The 22282-nt window shown below is 38.1% G+C and overlaps 1 protein-coding gene across 1 annotated transcript in view; it reads right to left on the bottom strand.

Moving 5' to 3' along the window:
* The window catches only part of Neb (nebulin), a 207364-nt gene that overhangs the window by 25197 nt on the left and 159885 nt on the right, over positions 1-22282 (bottom strand). Inside the window, 17 exon segments of the mRNA XM_047543863.1 lie at positions 1413-1517; positions 3469-3573; positions 4131-4235; positions 5168-5278; positions 9860-9964; positions 10070-10171; positions 10381-10491; positions 11211-11321; positions 11411-11515; positions 12122-12226; positions 12601-12705; positions 13119-13223; positions 16144-16251; positions 16597-16701; positions 18778-18882; positions 20434-20538; positions 21523-21627. Coding sequence (XP_047399819.1) covers positions 1413-1517; positions 3469-3573; positions 4131-4235; positions 5168-5278; positions 9860-9964; positions 10070-10171; positions 10381-10491; positions 11211-11321; positions 11411-11515; positions 12122-12226; positions 12601-12705; positions 13119-13223; positions 16144-16251; positions 16597-16701; positions 18778-18882; positions 20434-20538; positions 21523-21627 — 1803 coding nt within the window.

Consider the following 22282-nt stretch of genomic DNA (forward strand, 5'->3'; position numbering starts at 1 on the left):
ATCAGAGATTTTAAATATATCTTGTTCTGGAAATATTTTGCCTACAGCAAATGGCTCCAGGGAAAATCAGGGGTTGGGAAACTGTGATGAGCCCCTTCCTCACCTGAGGTTGTAAGTGGGGCTAGTCCTCTGAATTCACTGTCTCTCCTGAAACTGTTCCACATTTTTAAGGTGACAAAAGATTTTATTTCAGAATTTGAAGTAAGTGACTCAAGGAGGATAAGTAGAAAAACAGGAAGGAGAGCCTGAGGCCATTGCAAACTTGACCTTTATCATAAACATGACCTATTTTTTTCAATCACTGAATAGATTAGTGGATAACTGGCACAGAGAAACTCTGTGGTTTTGTCTATAGTTGAGAGAAACTCCACCGCTGTCCACTCATCTCCTCTTCCACCCCTGGACTAGGGTGTGTCTCAGACAACATTGAAAATAGATGTTGGAACTCCACTTTTATGATTTTTTAAAAATCAGTGGATTTTAAATTGACAGAAAAGTTGAAAGAAAGTACAAGGAACTCCCATACACCCTTTACTCAACTCCACCAGTTGTTTGATAACTATTTTAAACTACACAATCTGGCTTTCTATACACAAGAAAACTCCAGTCAGAGGAGAGGTCAACAAATTCCAAATAAGACTGATTCCCAATGAAACAGACTTTCTAAGATTCAAAATAAGATTCCATTCTTCTCTACTCATGGTTTTAAAAAAAAAGTAAAATTTTTTTTCTTCTGAAATGAAAAAAAAATTAATATGTTCTAATTAGTCATACATGGCAGTAGAATGCATCTTGACACATCATACATAAATGGAGTATAACTTCTTCTAGTTGTACATCATGTAGAATCACACCAGTTGTGTAATTGTAATCATATATGCATATAGGGCAATAATCTCCAATTAATTCTACTATCCTTCCTACCCCAATACCCTCTCCCCTCCCTTCACTCCCCTTGAAAAAGATTCTTAAAAATATCTCCACTTAAAATTGCAAAATAGGAAATATGGGATCTAGACTTTAGATTTTCTGGGGTCTTGATACACATCTTGATCACTGATCCCCTTTTGACTTAGCACATCCTACTTGGCATTCCAAAGCCAATGGTGTATCTGTGTAGAGGGAACCTTTCATTCATCAAAGAAAATATCAGTATAATTTGTTTTAGTGTTAGGAGCAGTTTTCTACTTTTACAAAAATAGTCATTGAGGTAAAATATATATGGTAAATATCTACTAGTTAGAGTTTTTTTAAAAATAAACTACAGAATTTCTGTGATGAAAAAGATTTTAGTGATCACATATTAAGAAATTCCACCATCTATCACTTTTGGATAACAGGAGGCTGGACAGAGTTTGTGTTCATTAGCTTAATTGTACTTTTGTTGTATAGTGTGTTTCTGTAGAACTTACCCCACTCTGCATCTGCTGAGATTCTTTGGCAGTGATGTATGTGGGTGTCTCAAAGTCCAACATGGGCTTTCCTCGCTCTTTTTCATATTTTTCTTTATATTTTACCTAGTGGTGAAGAGCCTTGTTAGATCTCTTGTTGGTCAATTCCTATACAGAAACCAGTTTAAAAACAATACTTTCTAATTGATATATTATGTCCAGTTCAGTTATTTCACTGCCACTCAAAACAGTCTCCTGTTGCGTTCAGATGCAGTATCTTTTTATTGTTGGCCTGAGTGTAGAGGGGGTACCATTACTGTTTGAAAGGCATAGTCAAGATTTAGATTCAATTCAAGGAGACAAAAGAATCACGGAGAAGAAACAGCTGAGAGAAATGCTGATGGGCAAAACTGCCCACAAGTAAATTTATCCAAGATTCAGTGCATAGTTGTGAATTTTAACAGCATCAGTAAAGATTTCTGATAAAAATCTCCAGTTTTTCTTTCATAAGAACTTTGTTAGAGACCTGGGGTCTTGGTTGAATAGATCAATGCAACTTTATTTATAAGCAAACAACTCTCTCTGGTCATAACTGGTCCTATACTTAGTGCAGCCAATATAAATGAATACAGAAATGAAAAGTAACAGGCATGGTGGCACACGCCTCCAATCCCAGGGACTTGGGACACTGAGGCAGGGGAGTTGTAAGTTAGAAGCCAGCCTGGAAAATTTAACAAAACTCTGTTTCAAAATAAAAATACAAAGGTCTGGGGATGTAGTTTAATGGTAAAGTACCCCTGGGTTCAATCACCAGTATCAAAAAAAAAAAAAAAAAAAAAAAAGAAAAGAAAAAGAAATGAAATGAAAACTAGTTTGCATGTTGACTGAATTATTAATAAGCCTAATATTATCAAAAGGCTCCTAAGGCTATTTTACAAGTAAAATTTTCTCATCCTTACAACACAATATTAGGAATGGGGAGTCACATAAATATTTATATTTCATAGAGAAGTTGAAAGACAGAGGCACAAAGTTCACATAGTGTTATAGTTTAGATGTGAGGTGTCCCCCAAAAGTTCACATGTGAGACAATGCAAGAAGGTTCAGAGGAGAAACGACTGGGTTGTAAGAGTCTTAACCTTAATCTTAATCCAACCCCTGTTAGGGAATTGATTCGGTGATAACTGAAGTGGTAGGGTGGAGAAGGTGGGAATCATGGCGTGGCTTCAGAGTCTATACTTGTATCTGGCAAGTGGAGTCTCTTTCTCTCTGCTTCTTCATCATCATGTGAGCTGCTTCCCTCCATCACATTCTTCCACCTCACCTCCAGCTGGCCTTCTATGGATTAAGACCTCTGAAACTGTGAGCCCTCAAATAAACTTTTCTTCCCTAAAATTGTTCTGGTCAAATCTTTAGTCATAGCCCCCAAAAAGTTGACTAAAACACATAGCACATTAATAGCATTGCTCAATCTCAGCTCTTGGTTATAATAAGACATTAGGGTAGTGGTCTAAGGGTTCATGCTACTTTACACAGGATATGAGGACATATTTCTCTGGTTAATACCTAAGGGGGACCTAAGTAGTGTGAATTTATTATATAGAGGTCATGTGATAACGAACTCTTTCCTTTGAAAATCTTCAGTTATTTAACAAATCTAGCAATTTCTTAAATACCCAGAGACTCCTTCAAGGGTAGAATAATCATGTCACTTCCCTGATTAAAATCCTCCCAAGACTACTTACCATCCATTAGTGTTTCCTAACCTGGGAATAGACATGGGGGTTACTATGAGGGGTTGTCACCCTTGTAACACAATCTTTGTGCTCCCACCTCTGATAATAATGTGATCAATACATACCACATGCATATTTTTTCCACTATATGCAACTGCTATTATAATTTTAACAAAAATGTATTTCAACATGTTACTAAAGTCAAAGACCCTCTATCTTTGTACATTTATTTTCAAACAATGGCAATTAAAAGCATCATTCCTATCCTGGGGGAGTTCATGAAGTTTTTTGACATTGAGACAAAGGCACAGCAGGTGAGAAACCATTCTTGATTAACTTACTATGCTCTGTAACTCTGTGGCCTCTTTTAGGTGAAGCTGCTCCAAATTATCAGGTATGGTGTGGTAGTGGCCTTTACTCTTCTCATAGTTCTTCTTGTACTGGTACTGGAGGGGAGGGGACAAAAAAGACACATCAGTGGAAAAGCTCCTTAGCATTTTTCTCTTTAGTTTAGACATTTTCACAGCAGCATTATCAAGAACAAGCTAAAATCTACAGACACTAATTGCACAGGTGATTTTAAGAAAACGTTTTAAAAGATGGAAGATCTCGAATCATTATTATCATTTAGTACCAGATATAAACACTCAGATTATAGAGCTTCTTCAAAATAGGTGTTGTAACTTCAAAGTTCAAAGTGAAAGAAACTATTTCATAAGGTAGTTCTATGTCCTTAGAAAGGAGAAAAGAGAATGGTTAATTGGGGAGAAAAGAAGACTTAAATATTCTAAAAATAGAAGCACTTTTACATTCTGAGAGGTGTTATAGTCAATGGAGAGTTGGTAGGTTAATACAATTTGGAAGAATATACTCAAATAGAAGAGCAGCTTCATAATAAATGTAGTATATTAGCAGCAGAGAAGGAGATGCATGTGACCTCAGAGAAGGAATGGAATTGCAGATGGGTGAAATAAGTTGTTTCTGAACAAATGGTTGAGCTTACAGAACTAGCGAGTTGGCTTGTATTTAGGACATGGTGCATTATCAGAGATTCCTTCATGTCAGTCACAGGTTTGTGAAGTTTCTTCAGGTCAGCCTTATACTTCACCTACATATTAAGGGAGAAAAAAAGGAAATGATAGAAAATGGAAAATAGCACTCATGGAAATCAGTAAAATATTGCATTATGAAAAACATATTAGAGATGTTATGAAAAACCATACCATGTTCACAGTAGCCAAAAGGTGCAAACAACCCAAGTGTCCATCAACAAATCAAGGGAAAAAAAAGTGATGTGTACATACAATGGAATAGTATTCAACCATAAAATGGAATGAAGTTCTGATATATGCTACAATATGGATGAACCTTGAAAATGTTATACTAAAATAGGCCAGACATAAAAAGACATACTGAATGATTCCATTTATATGAAATTTGTGAAGTAAGCAAATTCATAGAGACAGAGAGTAGGGGTTTCCAGGAGCTAAGTTGAGGAGGAAACACTGGTTGCTTAATGGAGAGTTTTTGTTTGGAGTGATGAAAAGGTTTTGGAAGTAGTGGTGGTAGTTGAACAACACTGTTAATGTAACTAATGCTACTGAATTGTACACTATAATATGGTTAAAATGGCAAATATTATTATATTTTACCACAATTAATGCTAAGTGAAATAATCAATCACAAATAAACAAAGGCCGAAGGTTCTCTCTGATATGTGGATGCTAACACAAAATAAGGGGTGGGAGGGGAATAGAAGTTTATTGGATTAGACAAATGCAATGAAGGGAAGGAATGGGGGCTGAAAATAGGAAAGACAGTAGCGTTAATCAGATATAATTTCCCTATGCTCATATATGAATACAGGAGCAGTGAAACTCCACATTATGTACAACCACAAGAATGGGATCCTAATTAGAATAAGGTATGCTCCATGTATATAAAATATGTCAAAATACACTCTACTGTCATGTATATCTAAAAAGAACAAATTAAAATATTTTTTTCAAACAAACAAACAAATAAACAAAAAAAACATACCTCACTTGCAAGGTTATTGGCATCTTTCATGACTTTGTAGAGCTGGCTGTCTTTAGGATTGTACTTTGGTGTCTTGCCCTTCTCTTTATCAAAATTTTCTCGGTATTTAACCTAACAGCAAATACAAACATCCAAATTATTCCTGAACATCAATAAATTTGGGAACTAAAGAATAGTGGAAACATAAATACCAAAGAATGTTCATGTTATACATAAAGAGATCGTATAACTTCTCATCCAAATTGGGACCTTTTTAAGAGAAAAAGAAGTCACTATTAATAATTAATCATTTCATTGGGGCAACAGGTAATCAAAGTATAAGGTCAAGTGATTTAATTTTGACTTTGCTCATTTTTATTTTATCCAGAGGTGTGAAAAACTAGAAAGGACTTCAGGCTAAATTCAGAAAAGAAATCTAATGTACTTGATTTAGAGCAATGTGGCCCTCCTAACTAAGCAAAACAAAAAAATTTTAGGTCTACTGTAAGGACTTGGAAGAGGGGATGTAAATGATCAGGAAGGTCAAGAAGTAAAATTCTATTAAGTTAGAAGAACTTATTTTAAAACAGTATCTTAACTATATCATTTTAAATTTTTTAGACTTGGCCAAAAATGGCATAACTTCTGAATTAAAAAAAAACAAAAAAACAAAAAACCAGATTCTGAGTGTTAATGGCTTCAATTATTACTTCAGGTTTGAAGTAAGGAAAAAGTGAGATACTTTAGAATAATGAGAAAATAAGATTAAGTATACTTTTAGGATACATAAAAGGATATGTAGAGGACTAAATAGCCTCAATTTAAAAAATCAGTACAAAGCCTACACTAATAGTTGCTCAACAAATATTTGATTGCATGGAAGGAAGAGACAGTCATTATGCCTAAGTAAAATATATAAAGATGATTTACTTATCAGGAGAATTCAACTGAATAACTTGAGTGACAGAAGTTTTTCCTTATTGAAAAACAGACAGGTGTCTTAGTCCATAATATGGGAGGATTAAGCCCAGAAGTAGAAAGCTATTAGTTATGCACTTTAGGAAGACTGAAAATGAATTATTTCTAGATGTGAGCCAAATGAAAGGGCAATATTTGACTCTTGGGAACCTAGAGTTGCTGTTACTGGTAAGATGAACGTCAAATTATCAGGATCCAGATGCTAGGATATTTCACTGTGGGCATTTAAAACCAGTACTTTTCATGCTCCCTCACTCTACTTCCCTTCTCCACAACTTAACATAGCCAGCAGAACAGACATGAAAAGAGATAACTCAAGTGTTAAAAACAGGGATATCTGCCACTTGGGATAAAATACATCCAGAGTGCTGAGTCATTCACTTTGAACATATCCATAGTAAGAATGCAGAGAAAAATCAAGCACACAAAACAGTACAGGGGAAGGCAGGCATACCGAGACACACTCAGAGGGGAAGCAGAAACCCCACGTCACAGCAAAACAATGTGAAGAATACTACAATGGTTCTCCTCTGAAAGAAATTCACTCTTAAAATGAAGAAATAGAATAGTCTACAAAGGTAAGTCAGAGTTGGGGAGCTGGTGTCTGGACCAAAAGGCAACTTCTCCTCAGGGATATAGGAACCCAGAACACAAGGGATGTTCCCCCAAAGCAGTGAAACACCAAAGAAAAAGTAAAACAGATGCACAAGAGCCAGGCGGGGGTAGAAAAGCAGCAGAGGACCATGTTGGGGGAGAAGAAAAGCTGCTGCTTCTTGAAGTATGCTAAAAGTCCTCTTTCTTTTAGAGAACAACTTGGTTTTGGAGATATTTATTTTGAAGAGCTACAATTCCACTGGTTTTACTTCAGTTTCTTTGATTAATTTCAACTTAAATTTCCAACTTTTTAATTAAAAAAAAAAAAAGATTGATGCCTCTCCTCTCCAACAAGAAGGCGGCCAAGTAAATGCAGCCTAGCACAACTGCTAACATGAATCTGAGTCAGTACTTTGGTCCTTCTGTTTTGACAGGGTCTTCTTCAGAATTACTACCTCTTGAAAGATTAGGACACACTTCGATTCAGGACTTCAGGAATTTGTAGAATGGGGTTGGACTAAGTGGTAAGTGTGGTAATTCTGCACATATGTGGTGTTATGGAACAGTAAAGCCTTCTTGTTAACCATGGAAGCCTGTGAGGACCAGCAAATAGCACCACCAGTGTTCTGTCATCCCTTCAGGCTCAGATATTGGGCCTATAATGGATCTGGTGTAGGAAAGTGGTTATGAATTAATTTCCTTTCCAAAGCTTAATTGTATTTAACGGTCTAACATCTACTTGTTTAGCTCTTTTTCATGGGATTATGTATTAGTACTTGTAAAGATGGAAGAACAGGCCTAAATTATTAAATTGCTTGCTATGAAGACTGTAAAGGGTTAAGAAACTGTGAATGAAACATTTTAAGTAGTTTATTCTGTTGGTTCATAGTGTATCTAAACTGAGAGACTCTACTGAGTACCAGTTCAATACCTGAAATATAAGCAATGGTAATAACTTCAGAAGAAGTGGAAGTTTTCTGTTTTGTTTTGTTTTGTTTTTGTGGTTCTGGGGATCAAATCCAGGCCATCATGCATGCTAGGCCAGGGCTCTATGAGCTACATCCCCAATCCCTGAGGTTTCCTTTGTGTGGCTGAAGATGTGATCCTCAATTTGTTTTTATTTCATCTTTTAATTTGATGAAGCATAAGCAACCTAAAGTTGCTGATGGGAGACCATTTCCACATCTAGTCTATCTTTCTGTTCCAGGGGATAAGTTTCATGCAGGAAAAGAAGGGTGTGTGCAAAAGTATATCCTTCAACAGATTTCCACAGCATTCTACACGTTCCAACATGAAATCAACAGAGAAAAGTACAACTTGGTCAGTTCTCTGACGAAGGAGAAGAAAAGGAGACAAGAAAAAGAGAAAGACAGAGATATTGGCTTGCTGGTGTCAGTCTTACATCACTGATGAGTACATTAATTTTCTTAAGATGCCTCATCATAGGGGTGTCAAAAGATGCAGCGCCGTGCCCGGGCCCTCTCCTTTGGTCTTTGAGGTATTCCGCCTAGAGTATGTAGCAAGATAGCAAAGTCAGAATGGGGAGAACCCACACATAGCTGAGGTCCCTTTGGATCAGGGGCCGAACCATGAAGCTGTTACACCTGACACAAACCTTTTTCACAGGAGGTAAGCCCAGAAAGATGAGCTCATAAAAGGATCTGACTGGTTCCTATTCTTTTCATTCTTTTTTTTTTTTTTTTTTTTTTTGTATAAGGGATTGAAACCAGGGGCACTAAATCACCAAGCCATCCATAGCCCTTTTTCTTTTTTTGAGACAGGGTCTCACTAAGTTGCTGAGGCTGGCTTTGAACTTGTGATCCTCCTGCCTCAGTCTCTCGAGTTGCTGGGATTATAGGTATGCACCACCTATGTCCCATTCTTTTAGGATTCCTGTAGGATTAGAAATATGAGCCTCTTAATCTTCAAAAACTGAAGTCTTCAAAATTTCAACATCAAAATTATTTTTAATTTGATAAGAGCATGACTGGAAATTTAAAAATATTTAAACTTTTTTTATATTGTTATTACATTTCATTCATTTAGCGATTCTGTTTCATTAGTAATTTTGTATTTTTATTTCAGATGGTTATATGATTCCATTAATTAAAGAAAAATTTTTAGATGTTGATAAGATCTTTATTTTGTTCATTTATTTATATGTGGTGTTGAGAATTGAACCCAGTGCCTCACACATGCTAGTCAAACCCTCTATCACTGAGCCACAACCCAGCCCTCATTCCATTAATTTTTAATAAAATTTTTTCTTAGGATTTTAAAATACAGTTTTAGAAAATAATATTTGCTTGTTATCAGTCATCTGAACATTTTGTCTTTTCATAATTCCAACTTGTCACTTGACAGTAATGTTTAATAGCTTTCCAAAGAGTGAGATCCCATGGTTGGTATTGCTGAAGGTGAGCACATACAACTGCCAAATGTATCCCAAACCTGTTTCTTCAACCACATATTTGAAGAGAATGGACAATGAAAAGGAAATTAGTATCTCCAAATTGGAGGAAAAATAAGATATTCTTAAATTCAAGTCTTATGGGGCCAAAATTTGCTCTCTGTCAGGACATGGGATCTCTAAACTTAAGTCTGAAAACCTATCATAATTTGGGGGTGCTCTAGTTAATTGGTTTCACAAGGGATATTAGGCAATGTGGCAATCAGCTTTGGGTGACACATTTCTGAGTCCCATCTTCTCAATAATATGAAATCTGCTAGAAAGACGTATTCTCCTTGAAGGTTTTAGAAGTTAGAATTTCACCACTCTTGCATGTTAACAAGTCACTCTCAGGTGACTCAAGTGAGAATCAGACCTTAGGAAATAACTCTCACTGCCTGGGGTGAGGTGCCCTTTGTCACATGCTGAGTATTAAGTACACAGACACCTAGGTGTGCATACCCATACATGGCAGAGTGGAGAGTGAGAAAGGCCTAGCCTCGTTAGAGGGAAACGAAACAAGATCCTCAGCATTCTTGTCATGATGTGACTTTTCAAAGCTCTGCAGTATGATTAAAGATCCAGAATCTCTTTTGGTTTTAATATTGCATTGTCATTCTGGAAGTCACTTTGTTCTGCAAGGTTTTAAAAATCTCCTCACACTAGAGTTGTCGCGTCCCCACCTGCCTTACCTGGCTGCTCAGCTTGGCTGCCTTCTTGGCCATCTCAATGTCTGGGCGACCAAGCATGCTTAACCCATGGCTGCCTTCTTTGCGGTGCTTGGCTCTGTACTCCACCTGAATCAAAGAAAGTCTCCGTAGGCAAAGCATTCTTGCTGATGAGTGCCTTCTATTATTTTTGGCAGTAGCCACAGGATCAGGGACATTTTAATTATTCCCTACCTCACTGGCCTGTTTGGCTGCTTGTGTGGCCTTCTTGATGTCTGGCCGATCAGCCACTGTGGTGTAATGCAGGTTCTCTTTGGCATCTTTTTTGTAAGCAACCTTTATTTGGGGAAGAAAATGTTTACTCACTTGAGATATGGTGTCTTCCTAAAAATCCTCATTAAGCATAAGCAACCTTTCTACTTAAAACCAAACTAATTCCCATCACCTAATTTTTTGACTACCAGAAATGAAAATTATGGTGAGCACACACTGGAACAAGAACGTGCACCAGTTTGGATTCCACTGCCTCAGGAGCAGAAACTTACATCGCTCTGCTTCTTGGCCACTTCCATGGCATGTTTCACCTCAGGAGGTTCTTGCATGATGGAATAATTGGACTTTCCTTTCTCCTTGACAAACTTCTTTTTGTAGTTTGTCTAAATAGAATCAGAAATTCCTCATGTTAGTGGAGGAAGGAAGCTCAAGGAGAATTGTTTTACATGAGAAACTCTGAAAACTCTCCATGAAAATCCGTGGCTCCCCACTTTGACATCAGTTTACGACTTAGATCTCTAAGTATTCTTAGAGGTCTAATATCCAATATTCTGGTTCTTCCCTGTCATTTCTGTCCTGGAACCGAACACTAGAACCATCTAGCAATCTTTGGAGAACTGAATAGAAGTAAATTAAACTTTTTTCCCATCATTTCTATCTTTTATAAATACAAAACCATACAAGGCTCATAATTCCATGATTACACTTGGTAAAGCATTATTAATAAGGATACAGTGGCCAGAGATTATTAAGGCACAAAAAGGTGATTTTTTTTTAACCTCTTAAGAAATGTGTACAGGTGAGAGGCCACTATTAATTGACAATGCTTTCTCCCACTATTACCATTAACATTAGTTACATCTTATATTCTAGATAATGTCCTGTAGCAAAACCCATATCTACCATAATCACCATAATTGGAAAACCAATAAACACTGGATCATTTTTAAGCTAGAGTTGAGGATTCACCTAGGTATCGATGGTAAGAGTCAAGCTACCTATAGGAAGCACTTGTACGTAAAAAGGCATCATAAAGTCTTTCACCAGTTTCTCAGGTGAAGCGGCATCGCTGCTTCCAGGAATCCTGTGACTAGCCACTTACATCACTGACATGCTTGGTCACTTTCTTGACGTGAACCGTGTCCAGGGTCTCTGGTAATGTTGTGTATGAGCCCTGGGCCAAGTGCTTCTTGACATGGTCCTTGTATTTGTTCTGGGGGAATCCAGAAAGAGGTTGTTAAGGTATCTGCCCGGGACCTTGGCCCAAGATGGAAGCCGAGCATATGGCTATTGGAGGATTACCTCGGACACCAGATTGCTGACAGTCTTTGCCAGAAGGATCTGAGGAGTGTCAGGCACAGCATGGCAGGTTCCTCTTTCCTTGACATGTTTCTCTTTGTATTTCAGCTATGGGAGTAAAAAATTTTTTCTTAAGCTTCTCTGAATAACTTGCATATTTTTATTAAACCCTCCAATTTTATAGCTAGGAGAATGGCATCACTGACAAACTTGAAACACTAAACCCTATAAAAGATTTGATGCTTGGAAATCCTGAGAAATATTCAAAAGGGTTTTTCCCTTATAGCTTGTAAGTTGAAGATCTCATGATGGATCTTTATACAGACAGACATTAGTTGAAGGCATTCTCAAATACATCTTTTGGCCCTCCCATCAGCCCAGGGAGGTACTGTTATTTCTCCCTTACAAATGAGGATCCTAGAGAAAAGAAGTGACTGTTTCCACATAGATTCAGGGCAGGTCTTCAGATTTCCTAATTTGTGCTATGTGAACTGCCTCATGGTATAGTATAAACCAAAAACTGTCACCTGGGTTTAATAGCCTTTGCACAGCTGCCACCTGACCCAACCACATCACTGGTGTCCACTGAGTGCATGGCCATGTTTCAGGACTGCATCTGAGTAGACCTCCTCTGTCCCTTCCTGGGTGTCCCTGGAGACTGTGCCATGGAAGATGGTCCAGGGTGAGGCATCATGGAAGGGACTGGATACTTACATCACTTTCTATTATAGAATTCCTGAGGGCCAGCACCATGTCTTTATCATCAGTGACGGAAAGCTTGCAGCCCTTGAGGAACTCTCGGTCCAGCTTATATTCAAACTGTGACAAAAGAAAAGGAAGAGGGAGTGGGTCACAGGCACAGGTGGAAGCTGAGCATTTGGTTAAACCCATGGGGAGCCCTCTTTAGGGGACAATGAGGATGTGTTAAGAGTGAGGGGAGGGCTGCCTGGCCCCTTGCTGCATGCTGGACTCCTTTCCAACCCATCAGCCAGGACGAGGGCCACCCCCAGGCCCTTTCCAGCCTCAGTCAGGACTCTGAGTCCTGATGTTTGGGCCGAGCAGAATAGGCTTAATGTCCAGGTGTGTTCCTGGAGTCTGCCATTCCCTCCTCCTCTCCTTGGATCTCAAATGAGCAGAGGTTAACACCTATAGTGGTCATTATGGATAACTGCTATGTTTGCATCTCTCCTTACATCACTTTGCTGCAGGGATGACTTGGCAGCCTGGATAAAATCTGGTCGGTCAGGGGTCCACTTCCAGTAGGCTTTGTTGGCTTCATATTGCTTCTTGTAGTCCAGCTGTTTTTAATACCAAGAAAGAAATCACTCAATAGACTGATTCATAAACATCCAAAACTCATGTGGAAATTTAACTGCCATTGTGATAATGTTACAATGTGGGATTTTAAGAGGTGATTAGGTCACAAGCGCTCAGCCCTCCTGAATGGATTCATGCTGTTATTGTTGGAGTCGGGTAATTATCTTGTAAAGAGTGGACTTGGTATAAAAGTGCCCCCCGCTTTTGCTCTCTTGGTCTCTTTCACATGCTTTCTTGTAGGAAGTCTACCCATGACAGATTGTGCCATGTTTTTGAAGTTCCTAGTCTCCAGAACTGTAAACCAAACCAAATCTCTCTTAAGTTACCCAGTCTCAGTTTCTGTCATAGCAACAGAAAACAGATTAAGACAGGCCTGGAAGTTCCTGGAACTTACATTGGTGTTGACTTTGTAGGCATCCTTGGCCGCTTTGATATGAACAGCATCTGGTTTAATGGTGCAGTTAGATTTATTTCTTTGGTAAACTTCTTTATATTTTAGCTGTGGAAAGAAATGGAGTGAGAAGGTTAAATTTTTATAACATCTTACAAAGAATTTTAAAAACCAAGAAATTCACAAACTGTGACTATAGTACACAAAACTTCCTAAGATAGAATATTTTAAACAGAATGTACCATGAAGAAAGGATTCAACTATGCAGAGGTATAGCTTTCTATCTGAAATCTTAACACCAGCACCAGTGCATATTGAGAGTGGTCATCAGTGTCGCCACAGGATTTACCTCCATGAGTTTGTAATTAGAGGGCCATTTGAACAGCTCTCCATGCACATTTTCCCTTTCCAAGTCAGAAAAGCCTGAGTTCAGAACATCTTGATAACTGCTATTTCAAGATAGCAGAAGATTTCCCCACACCAGCCCACCTGGACAGAATTTTAGTCTTGCTCCCACAATTCTTGCTGTTATTGAGTCATGTTGTAATTATTTATTGGCCTCCTTTATTAAGCTGGACCACCTTAGGGTAAAGGTTTCGTATCATTCATTATGTCATCCCTAGTGTCCAGAACATAGAAATATTTATCAATAGTAAATATTTGATGAATGAATGAACAGATGGATGCAGTCATCACCATTGTCAATGCTAGAGGTATATCTACCAAGTTTGGGTACCTGGGGGTTGGGATGGGTGGGCAGGGTCCAGGGAATGCTTGGAGCCTCTGCAGGCCCAGTAGATAGCCCCCCATCCTGGACCTAGGACTTCTAGCTTCATCCACATTTGCCTCATAATTTTGGGGCCCAATCTGGGCTTTCTCATTAAATTGTTGGGGAAGGATTCCAGGTTTTTTTTTAATTGTAGATATATTTTATTTATTTATTTTTATGTGGTGCTAAGGATCAAACCCAGTGCCTCACATGTGCAAGGTGAGCACTCTACTACTGAGCCCAACCCCAGCCCAGATCCCAGGTTTTAAGGTGACTAATGCCAAAGTAAACTGTTCTGAGGGAGCCATTATAGGGTTTACTAAATGAATCATAAGAACTACAATTTTGGGGGCTTTACCACAGACCTCATTTACTAATCAGTATCTTTGAGGAAAGGCCTGTAAATAAATATTTTAGATCAATACCCTGAGATCTTATAATCAGAAAGTTTGGGAAAATGGATATAGAAATTCTTCATTTTTCTTGTGTTATGGAATGGGCTGTTCCACCTCAGGGATCTACTTGATAGATTATTATGAATACCTGATGTTCATGTTTATAGCATCAGAACTTATTTTGACATATATTTCATATATCTAAGATGTTTTTTATGTCTTCAATAAGGTCACGTTTATTCATCTGCTGAAGAATTCCTGAGCCTCTGGCTATAGACAAGACTTTGGGATAGGAATGAGCGATTCTACAGCTACCTTGACTATTCTTCCTAGTGCCCCGGCACTTACATAGCCATGGAGTTCTTTAAAATGTTGAATTGCTTTTTCAACCAAAATGATAGTTTTCAACCATGGAATCAAGCCAAATATCTGAAAACTTAGGAATACAACTTCTCCTCAAATTCAGGGTATTAGAATAACAACTGGTTTGTCCCCCTTAGTCAAAATGATGCTTATATAGTATTAATAGCATTCATGGCACGTTGCATACTTTAGATCAGCTTCAACAATATCTCCTGTCCCACATGCTTTCCTGCAATGTGGCTTTGCCACTTGTTCAGAGATGGCATGTTTCTCTGTACCTCTTGCTATAGTTTGGATCTGGAACGTCCCCCAAGGCCCAAGTGTTAAAGTCCTGTCCCCAGCCCATGGTGTTACTGGGAAGTGGTGAAAGCTTTAAGAAGGGAGGCCTGGCAGGGGAGGGGGGCCTTCTGGTCATGGGGGCACGTCCTTGAAGAAGACAATAAAACCCCAGCCCCTTCCTCTTTCACTCTTTTATATCCTGGCCATGAAGTTAGCAGTGTGCTGCCTTGCAATAGGACCAATCAATCATGGACTAAAACCTCCAAAACTGTGAGCCGAAAATCAACCTTTTCTCTTTACAAGTTAATTTATCTCTGACTTTTTTTTATAGTGACAAAAAGCTAACTAACATACTTCTTGATTCTAAGTGTGTAAAAGGTGGAAAAAAGTGATGCTCTGTCAGTTCTAGGAGGAGCTCTGACCCAGAAGCTTCTACTTCCTGCCTCTTGGAACCCAATTGCTATACTGTGAGATGCCAAGACACATGGAAATGCCATATGGAGATGTCCTCACTTATACAGGAGTCAAGCTCCTAGCCCATAGCAGTCATCATGCCACCATGTGAGTGAGTCAATGTACGGATTTGACTTGGCTGCTGCCATCTTAAATTGAACTGCCATGACTGTCCTAGAGAACCCTAGTGAGTTTTTTCTGCATGGTTTCCCAGAATATAAATAGACAAAACTATGGTATATGTATTTTTACATACCTGGAACCAGGTATGTTCCTGACTCTTTGATATTATCTTGGGATAAACCAGCTACACTTCAACTTGAATAAAGTTCCTTTGTCATGACCATTATGCCCTTCCTCCTGACCCAAATCATGGGGATCGACTTGGTCTTGCTGCTACCCAGACGTTCATCCCAGCTTCTGTCAATAAGTCCTTCTAATAAAACTATGCTCTACACAACCCTGGATCTGCTTGCCTCTTTTCTTCCTTTTTATGGCAACTTGGGGCAATTATATGCTGGGACTGGGTTGTTCTGGAATAGCTGCCTTGATGTCCTGGACCAACTGAACCTCAAAGGTCTAACCACAGCATGTGGAAAGAACCACTCAGTTATGCCCAATCAATTCACAGAATCATAAGCAAATCAGAGGACTGCTGCATTTAAGTCACTAAGTTTTGGGGTGGCCGTTTCATAGGAAACTGAGCCAGGGTTTGTTATAGCACATCAGGAGGAGGCCAAGATGAGAGGGAAGCCACTGCAGTACTTACATCGCTGACTTCATCCTTGACCTTTCGGACGTGCAGCAGCATGGGTGTGTCGTGGATCGTGGTATAACCCCGGGGTTTGGCCTTGTTGTATTCCAACTTATAAAGAATCTGAAGGAGAGTAAAAGCAGATGGACACATGTTATATTTCTTTTACAATGTACAAATATAAATGCAATTTTTTTTTTTTGAAACACAGAGAAGAGAATTTTGTAAATTCAAAGTGTGTGTTCATGCTCTCTGCTAAGGCCTCTGTGTTTCTCAACTGATGAGTTGGCCAATTTGATTGGAACAACACTGCACTGTGAAAGAAGTCTTAAGCATAGCAGACATGAAGCATCCTGCCTTCCTCCCACTAAATGGCAGCAGCCTCCCAGACACGTAACAATCTAAAATGGCCCTCCACATTTGCTAATGCCCAAGTTTGAGAATCTCTTCAGCGTTCCCTGTACTTACATCGCTGATTTGTTTGTTGACTTTTGTAGTACGCAGGTGTTCTGGAGTGTCCACAATCGAGGTGAATTTGTCCTTTGTCTTTTCGTAATTTTTCCTGTACTTGATCTAAATTGTTGAAGAAAAGAATTAGTTAACTCTAGAAGTAGGATAGAGGACTTTAAGAATGTAATGAAACACCAGGGTGAGAGATAGTGTCATGTAGGTTTTACTTTATGTCCTAACTAGAATTGTTTAATGTAAATTTGTATTTGATAGCAATAGTATAGTAAAGTGAACAGATAATAATATTATTTTCTATTCATGGAGGCCCTGAGAGGTTAGGACACTGAGCCAATGGAACCTCAGAGCAAGATCTGAACCTCATTCTCTAGAATCCGAAAAGTACCGTTGCACCTACAACATACTGGGATGAGTGTGTACTATCTCTTAAGGCATTATTCCATATCAAAGATGAAACAGATGTAAAATAGAAAATGAGTATACAGTTTGAAAAGTATTTATAATTTTAAAAAATCATTTGTTTTTGTAATTTTCAAATCACATTTGCATGCACACAAGCTGTTTTAAGCAGGACAGATACAGTGAGCTTAATAAAATCTCATGCACAACTATATGATGATCATATCAAAGCCAATAAGAAAGTTTAGGCGAACAGGATGTTTATGGAGAGAGTTCCTCCTCATTTTGTGTGTTGAGTTGATGGCAAACTAAAATGATAAAACATCTTGCTAATTCAAAAGATTAAAACATTTTTGCGGGGGAGGGTCTGGGAAAGTGGCATCTTAATAGTACATCTGTAGTTAAAAATTGTCACTCTTTATTGCTGCTCCATATTTACCTTTCAGCTTGTGATGGAAAGGTGGTAGCATGTGTTTTTATTGGCCTTGTAGGAAGGCAATGCTACCAGTGACACTGCTAACAAGTGTGTGTGACAACAGAAATGCTGGCAATAATCGAGCAATTCAGCATCAAACTCAAAAGGCACCATGAATATAGACAGTACTGAAAGAGCTGCATGATCATCCTCATCTCTCCCAAATGGAATAGTTGCAGTGATAATTGAATAATGGGAAAATTAGATGAAAACATTAAATATTCAAACCTTTAAATGGTATTGAATCTAATGATATATGTTCAGTCTCTAAGGAATCTATTTCTTTGAAGCAAATACTAAAAAATATAAATTGATATTATCCTAATTTGGAAATAACACTTGAAGGAGTCTCAGCTAATCTTTCTAAGAGTTTCTAAAGTATCAGATCTGTACAGATGATGGTTGTTCCATCATCTACCTTTGGTCACATTCAGAGTTCATTTATAAGGAATGAATATTTATGCAGCTTTATCAGGTGAAGCCAGCATGGGTAGGGAGCAGAGACAATTGAAAGCATAAAAGGGAATGCACCTAAGGTCTAACCTCCTCCTTCACACCCATCGGACATTACCTGGCTCCACATGTGTGTGTTGTAGAGAGCAGTCAACATATCTGGACGCAGAATTTCATTACATCCTTGTTTCAGAAGCATCTTGGCACTAGATTTATATTTTCTCTGTCCATGCAAAGAGCAGTGAAGCACAAAAGAGACTTATGAAGACAGAAAAGAACACAGCTCTATATCCCAGTCACCTCTGAGTGAAGAGATGTAGGCATATACACTTTGTGTCCTCACATGGCTGTGTGGGTGAAGAGGCCAGGTACATGACAGTGCTGAGCACAGTGACTGCCATATTGATGGCTGACTGTCCAGAGTCCTTGTGAACAGGACCAACATAGCTAGTGTCACTTATGTTACCACCAAAGTTGTTTTACAGAGAAGAAATCATCCGAAGAGAAATATAGTTGGGAGTTTTGTCTTTTGTCCTCCATAATTTTTGTCTTATTTTGGCTTTGCAGCTCGGTTTGCAGCTGACAGTTGCAAAGAAGTTGTGCAGAAGGAAAAAATGTGTGGGAGGACCCAGCTCTTGTTTTCATCTTCACCACAGCACGAATGAGGACACAGAGCTTAGACTGGCACACTCAAATAGCTCATGGGCTCTTTGGGTGGCTACACAGATACTTTGGAACAAACAGTCCAATATCATAGGCAGAACCTATGACATCTTTGCAGCAGACGGGACGACACCTCATGAGAAACCCGGAGCACAGTCTGCCTGGATCACAGGCCAGCCTCATCACAGTACCTGGCTGATCTGGTCGCCTGCGGTCTTAGCCAGCAGATGTCTAGGCTCATCAACTACCAGGTGGTATTTATCTTTCCGCTGCTCATAATCAGCTCTGTATTTTTTCTGCTCAAACATCATATCAAATTATAGCAAGAGTACAACTTCAAGGCCATACAGAAATGTCCCAAGGTAAACACTCCAGTGAGCCAGAAACGTATTATTTTTAGAAGTAGCTTCCCAAAGCATCCAGAGCAGTAAAAATGGGGGATAGGTATGGAAAGAAGAGAAACAGTGAAAGAAGATTGGGAAAGGTTGGAGTCTGGACAGACTGGATTCATGAAGCTGGAATTGGAGTTTCTTAGCTATCTTTTCATACGATGCCATTACAATGTTAGACTTTATGGCATCTTAACACTGTATTTAATGTAATAAATAATAAATAAATAATAATATTAAGGTACTAAGGCTGGAGATGTAGCTCAGCGGTAGAGCACTTGCCTACTATGTGCTGGGTCCTGGGCTTTATTCCCAGCACCACAAAAAAATGAAGTAAAGTTGCATACAATTTCAATGTGGTTACCAAGGCCTAACTAGCCCAGCCCAGGGTTCATTAAAAAATAAAATAAAATGCTGATAAGCTACAGGTTTACCATCTCAGGCTTTGAGCATCACAAAGCATAACTACTGCTAAGACATTTATAGAAAAATTATCATAATCTTCTAACACAAGTTAATTTATTTGATTATAAAAAAAAGACCTAGAAATCCTTTGTAAAACAGAAAAAGAGAAACAAAATATTTCAACACTGTGCTCCTAGGAAGCTACTGACAGTAGTAGTTCTTCAGGGGTGTCCAGCCTGGAAATGTCTACTGAAAAAACTAAATCAGATTAAAAATAAACACAAACAACAAAAAGTCATAAATAAATATGTTATTTGCTACATTTTCATTATTAGATATATTTTACTAAATTTCTAGCAGTATTTTTGAACTTACGTACATTTGTGGAAAACCTAAAAATAGAGTTAAATACAATTTTAATTATAAAACCATCCAGATATAAGTAAATTCATATCTTGCTTATTTCAGCTTTCTTGAATTAAATTTAACTTAAATTCTTGCAGGATGGTTACAGGAAAGACTGGGTAAAATAAAAAGGAAATTTTGGGGGCAAATGGATACTTCTGTGCACTAAGATATACGATAGTAAAAGTAGCAATGTATTTGAATACATGAATCACAACTATACCCTTGGAGTGGGTCTCCTGACCACTGCCAATTTGGTGTCTTTTTAGGGGACACTAAATTAACCCTAAACTTATGGATCTCCCAACTTTACACATTACCATGTTTAAGGGATTTCGGCTGATAGTCCACAGAGTCCTTGACCTATGTCAGCACCCACAGGGCTGTGTCTCCCCGTGCTGGTGCAGGCAGAGGTACAGATGCCTTGTAGGGCCCTCACTCCACTCTGAGTGATCCCTTTCCTTTTTCTTATTCATGGTTTAGATAGACCCCATCAGATGGTGACATTATACTGTCTTTCCAAATCTTTATTTTGAATGAACACTTAGGATGGTTGTCCTGTCATTCTAAATATTAGGTTTTAACCAAATAATTCTACAGACTTTTGTAGGAAAATAAATAGGCCTAATTGCATTAGTTCATACATACCTCATTCATCAACTGAGTTGCATACTTGAAATGCCTATTGATTGGAGAGTCAGCAACATACTTGAAATTTGACTTCGTCCTTTCAAATACCTCTTTGTACTTATACTAGAGGAGAAGAACATGATTACTTGATAGCATATCTTCAGAATGAGGCGTGCTATTTATCTTGTCTCTGTGATGATTTATGTACAGAGCTAACAAGTACTCACTAGGCCTTTACCCACCCCCACAGCAGTGAAGGGTATACCTACCTGGATGTCCAGAAAACTAGCCCCAAAGACACACTAGAAAACACTTTCTTCAAATGGATACTAAGTAGATTTGTGTTCCACAATGGGCAAAAGTTTAAATAAATTTCTTTGTTCCTACATATTATTATTTTACTTTGAAAGTATTTTCATGTACACTTGATGGCAGTTTTTAGTCCATTAACTTGAATATAGTTTCCCAACAACTAATTGGATAATTATGATTATGTAGAGTGAGTTACAAACTATCTAGCCCCCCAACACACATGTTTTAAAACAGCCCCAGGAGTTAAGAATGGTTTTTATAATTTAAAAAGGACTTGTAACAAAGGAGAATATGTGCTAGAATGAATGTGGCCCACAAAATCTGAAATATCTACTGTCTGGGACTTATTAGAAGGAAAAAAATGGCTAACACCTATTTTACAACTCAAAGGAAGAATCTTCAGCTGCTTTATTTTGTAAATAAGAAAATGAGGACATAAAAGATTTGACTTGCCTCGAGTCCCACAATGTAGATTAAAATACCCCCACTCTACATCTGCTACCATACCTCTAGTACAGTTAATCATCCAGAGATATAGTAATAGGGAGGAAATTCTGAGAGAGTTGTAAAGTGCTTTACTGTGGTGACTTTTCATCAAATTCAGATAAATTCAAATAAACTATAATTATTGAGGTTAAAAATAAGTAAATTCCTTAGGAAAGTGAACAGTTCAGTATGTGTTCCAGTTACAGTGTCTAGAGGCAAGGATAGGACAATCACTTAGGAAAGGCTATTTCCTCAGTGCTAATATGCCTGTGAGTCCAGGTCTGGGTTGAATGTATGTTGAGGAAATACCTTGCTGTAGAGTTTCTTGTTCTGTTCAGCCAGGGTGAAATCAGGGGTATCATAGGCATAGCAGCCAATGCCTTTAAGCCAGGTCAAATCTTCTTTATATTTTACCTGAGAAAAGAACATTAGCATCAAAGAATTTTAAGTACCTACTCCAAATAGCTGTAGGTTAGGGTCTATACAATAAAGTAGTAAAACTATTATATAAAGAAGTTTCCAGTAATACTGATTTCTGCTTATTTTAAGGTACATGGTTTTACAGTATGTAGAGAATTTCATTTTATTACTTATTAAAATAATTCAAATTTAATAAGATATTTTCATAGTGAGTATATCATTAGTTTAGCATTTATATTTTCATACAGAGAGGTGAAATTTCCTTCTAAATGAGCATTGTTATGTGTGTTTTTTGTTTTTTTTGGGGGGTGCTGGGGATCGAACCCAGGGCCTCGAGCTTACAAGGCAAGCACTTTACTGACTGAGCTATCTCCCCAGCCCCTGTTATGTGTTTTAATTGCCACATGAAGTTGTATCATCAATGGATCAAACATAGGCTCTTTTCTAGATGAAGTACAGTACTTCCAATCATGTAATATAACATCATACATTTAGAAGAAAAAATAGGTTTACAAACTGGAGCATATTTTTCCCTCTCACACACTGAAGTTTACTCATTTAGCAATTGAATTTTGTAATTTCAACATTTAAAGCTAGGTGTGAGTCTTATCAGCTTTTCCACAGTGGCTGACTTCAGAACTCATATGAA

The sequence above is a fragment of the Sciurus carolinensis genome, chromosome 3, assembly GCF_902686445.1.
Source record: "Sciurus carolinensis chromosome 3, mSciCar1.2, whole genome shotgun sequence".
In the NCBI taxonomy this organism is placed as follows: domain Eukaryota; kingdom Metazoa; phylum Chordata; class Mammalia; order Rodentia; family Sciuridae; genus Sciurus; species Sciurus carolinensis.